Source organism: Geospiza fortis, unplaced genomic scaffold (genome assembly GCF_000277835.1).
Source record: "Geospiza fortis unplaced genomic scaffold, GeoFor_1.0 scaffold543, whole genome shotgun sequence".
NCBI classification, from domain to species: domain Eukaryota; kingdom Metazoa; phylum Chordata; class Aves; order Passeriformes; family Thraupidae; genus Geospiza; species Geospiza fortis.
Genome location: NW_005054587.1, coordinates 486,388 through 490,007, shown reverse-complemented (window position 1 = coordinate 490,007; position 3,620 = coordinate 486,388). Strand labels below are relative to the sequence as shown.

Genomic DNA, 3,620 nt, shown 5'->3' with positions numbered 1-3,620 from the left:
TCTCTCCAGGGCAGCCAAGTGGTGAGGAAGTCCAGGATGCTTCCCTACATCCCAAACTCTTTGGGAGCGCCGAGATGCTCTCTCGACCTGCTCAGGCTGGGGTGACCCTGGTGAAGAGCAGATTTCCCGTAATTCCCAAAGCTCCCGCTCTCCAAAAAGCTGCCTCAGCACCCATCTCCAGCAAATCTCAGAAATTCAGGAAAAACAACTACACCTGGGTGGCAAACCCTGGGAAAAGCTCCCGGATTGTGAAGAGGTGGGCGAGCCCTCGAGCCGAAAATTCCAAGAAGGGCACTGGGGGAGTGGACAAAGGTGCTAAAATCTCCCCCAAGGCGGATTTGGGAGCGAAGATAAAGAAATTGGGATTGCAATCCAAGCTGGGGATTTCTCCCAGTAAATATAAGTGGAAAGCCTCCAGCTTGCAGACTTTGCCTTCCACTTCCAAGTCAGCATTCCAGTGGAGATCCGAGGACCAGAAGAAGGCTCCGGCCCCAAATACCCCTCGAACCGTCTCCGTCCCACCGGCTCCGAGCGCGGCGTCCGTTGTTCCCGGTGGGATGAAATCCTTTGGAGAGGCTGCGCTGTCCAGTTACAAAGTGAAGAGCCGGACAAAAATCATCAAGAGGAAAGGGAATGTGGGGTAAGTTGTTGGTTTGGATTTTGTGTCCGTGGGTTTCATGTCAGGTTGTGGCTGTGGGAGAAATTCCAGCGAGGGTTGTTGTGTGCTGGAGGATTTATGGAATCATGGAGTGGTTTGGGCTGGAAGACCTTAAAAATCATGGAATCCCACACCCCTGCTATGAACACGGACACCTTCCACAAGACCAGGCTGCTCCAAGTCCCATCCAACCTGGCCTTGGACACTTCCAGGGATCAGGCAGCCACAGCTTCTCTGGGAATTCCATCACAGCCCCTCACCACACTTCCAGGGAAGAATTCCTTACCAATATCCCATCTATCCCTGCCCTCTGGCAGTGGGAAGCCATTCCCTGTGTCCTGTCCTTCCATCCCTTGTCCCAAGCCCCTCTCCAGCTTTCTTGGAGCTCTTTAGGCGTTGGAAGGGGCTCTGAGGTCTCCCTGGATCCTTCCCTTCTCCAGGCTGGACGTTCCCAGCTCTCCCAGCCTGGCTCCAGAGCAGAGGGGCTCCATCTCTTGGAGCATCTCCATGGCCTCCTCTGGATTTGCTCCAGCAGTTCCATGTCCCCCTGATGTTGGATGATCCAGAGCTGGATCCTGTGAATTCCTGTGGTCACTGACACTTCCTCACTCAGCAAAGGAAGCTGCATTTTCCTTGATTTAATTTCGAATTCTCATAGTAGTTGTGTTGATTCCTGCTTCTGTTTCTCTGATCCCTTCAGTGCTTCCCAGCAGGTTTCCATCCTTGCCTTGCCCTCCTGCTTTGCCTGGAAAACTATCAGTGGGTGTATTGTGCTGGGAAAATCACTCAGGAGCAGCCTGGAGAAGCTGGGAACGTTTGGGATTTTTTGGCAGTTCAGGGAGACCTCCCACACCTTGGTAAATTCCAGCAGAACCAGGGAAGGGATCATCCCCCTGTGCTGGGCACTGCTGAGGCTCCTCAAATCCTGGGGGGAAAATATTGAGGATCTGGAGCTTGTCCAGAGTTGGGAGTGGAGCTGGGGAAGGGTCTGGAGCACCAGGAGCAGCTGAGGGAGCTGGGAGAACTCAGCCTGGAGAAAAGGAGGCTCAGGGGGAACCTTCTGGCTCCCTAAATTCCGTGACAGGAGGGTGAAGTCAGGAAGGATCAGGATCTCTCAGGGAACAAGGGTAAGAGTGTGAGGAAACAGCCTCAAACTCCTCCAGGGGCGGTTTAGTTTGTATATTGGGAAAATTCCTTCTGATAAAGGATGGTCAGGCATTGGGAATCCCCATCCCTGGAGAGATTTAAGATCCCTTTGGATGTGGAACTTGGGGACATGGTCAGTGGTGTCCATGGCACTGCTGGGAAATGCTTGGACTTGATGATCTCAGAGATCTTTTTCAACCTAAACCATTCCATGATTCCATGATTCAATCCCTCACATCTGTTGAGCAGAAGGCAGTGAGTAAGTCTGGCTGTCAAACACCTCATTCTCCATCTGTTCCTTGCCAGGAACTCCTCACATTTGCCCATTTGCCTTGGAATTTTCTCTTCAGAGCTTCTCCTCCCCCCTCACCCAGAGGAGAATCCTGGTGGGATTTGACTCCTCTTGGAGACCTGGAGAAGAACACCAGGAGCGTTTTGGTCATTTCCCTGCTCCCTCCTAACCGTGTGACATTCCCTTTCCCAGTTCCCCCACGGATAAGAAGAACATCTCCCCCACCACAGCTCTCAAGAGCCGCTTCCACCTCCGGAGGAGGAATTCCATGCGGGGAAAACCTTCGGTGACGGCGAAGCGCTCCTCGCCCCGGGGCCTGGTGCAGATTTCCAAGCACCGCCTCTGCCGGATGCCGGCGACCAGGACACAGGCAGCCACCAAGGAAGGTAGGAACAGCCATTCCAAGGGCTCACTGGACTCAGTGGAGTGATTCCAAGGGTTCTTGGGTTTGGGGATGTGTTGCTGAGTCCTCCTGGAGGTGTTGTTGGTCGTGGAGCAAACACTGAGGGGAAGTTTGCGTATCTGTGTTGTCCTTTTGGTATTTCCACAAAAAATCTGTTTCCTGCTTTTCCTGGGGTTTCCCTGGATTTTCAGGAAGGTTTTCCAAGATGGAAGAGGTTGGCAGAGGCAGGAATACACAAATCTCTCGCCTGTATCCCAATGCGGTGTCCAGTTTTGGATCTAATTTGCTAAAACACCAGTAATTAGTGGAGTACTGAATCCATCATGTTTGGGAACAGGGAATTTGCATCCGTGTCCTGCTGCCTTGGAGCAGAACTCAGAGCTCAGAGTGGCACCACCACATGTCTGGAATGTTGTTGGGATGTTGGTGGCTCCAAGTCTGATTCTTCTGTTCCCTAGGGATATTTTTGTGGATAAAAGGCTTCTCCCACTTGGGATTCAGTTGTTTGAGATGGATATGATGCACATTTTCCCTGTGGCCCTGTGAAATTCCCTGTGGGAATTGCTGGAGCTGGGAGAGAGGTTTGGATCAGATGTAGCTGGGATTTGTCTCCAGTTGTATTTTGGGATTATTTGGTGTTCAGACAGCTCCGTTGAGATGTTGTTGAGTTTTCCTGGGTGAGGGATTTTGGACAAGGGGCTGGAATGCCAGGACAAGGGGGGATGGCTTCCCACTGCCAGAGAGTGGGGTTAGATGGGAAATTGGAAAGGAATTCTTCCCTGTGAGGGTGGTAAGGCCCTGGAATGGAATTCCCAGAGAAGCTGTGGCTGCCCCTGGATCCCTGGAAGTGATCATGGCCATCTGGGATGGGGCTTGGAGCAACCTGGGATAGTGGAAGGTATTCCTGTTCATAGCAGGGGTGTGGAATTCCATGATCTTTTGAGTTCTTCCAACCCAAATCATTCCATGATTCCATGAAAAGACAGAAAACTCTGGAGGCACGGAGCAATTTGGGATTGCTACAGCATTTTTACCTCAAAGGGAATTGAGGCAGTGATGATCCCAGGGATATCAGCTTGTTTGGAATCCCAGTTCCTTGATTGAAGGGAATGTTTCCGCAC

At 51.8% G+C, this 3,620-nt stretch overlaps 1 protein-coding gene across 1 annotated transcript in view; it reads left to right on the top strand.

Annotated features, from left to right (window-relative positions):
• The window catches only part of ZC3H3 (zinc finger CCCH-type containing 3), a 126,232-nt gene that overhangs the window by 2,434 nt on the left and 120,178 nt on the right, over positions 1 to 3,620 (top strand). The window contains 2 exon segments of the mRNA XM_031064408.1: positions 1 to 640; positions 2,289 to 2,482. The exon segment at positions 1 to 640 is cut by the window's left edge and continues 10 nt beyond it. Coding sequence (XP_030920268.1) covers positions 1 to 640; positions 2,289 to 2,482 — 834 coding nt within the window.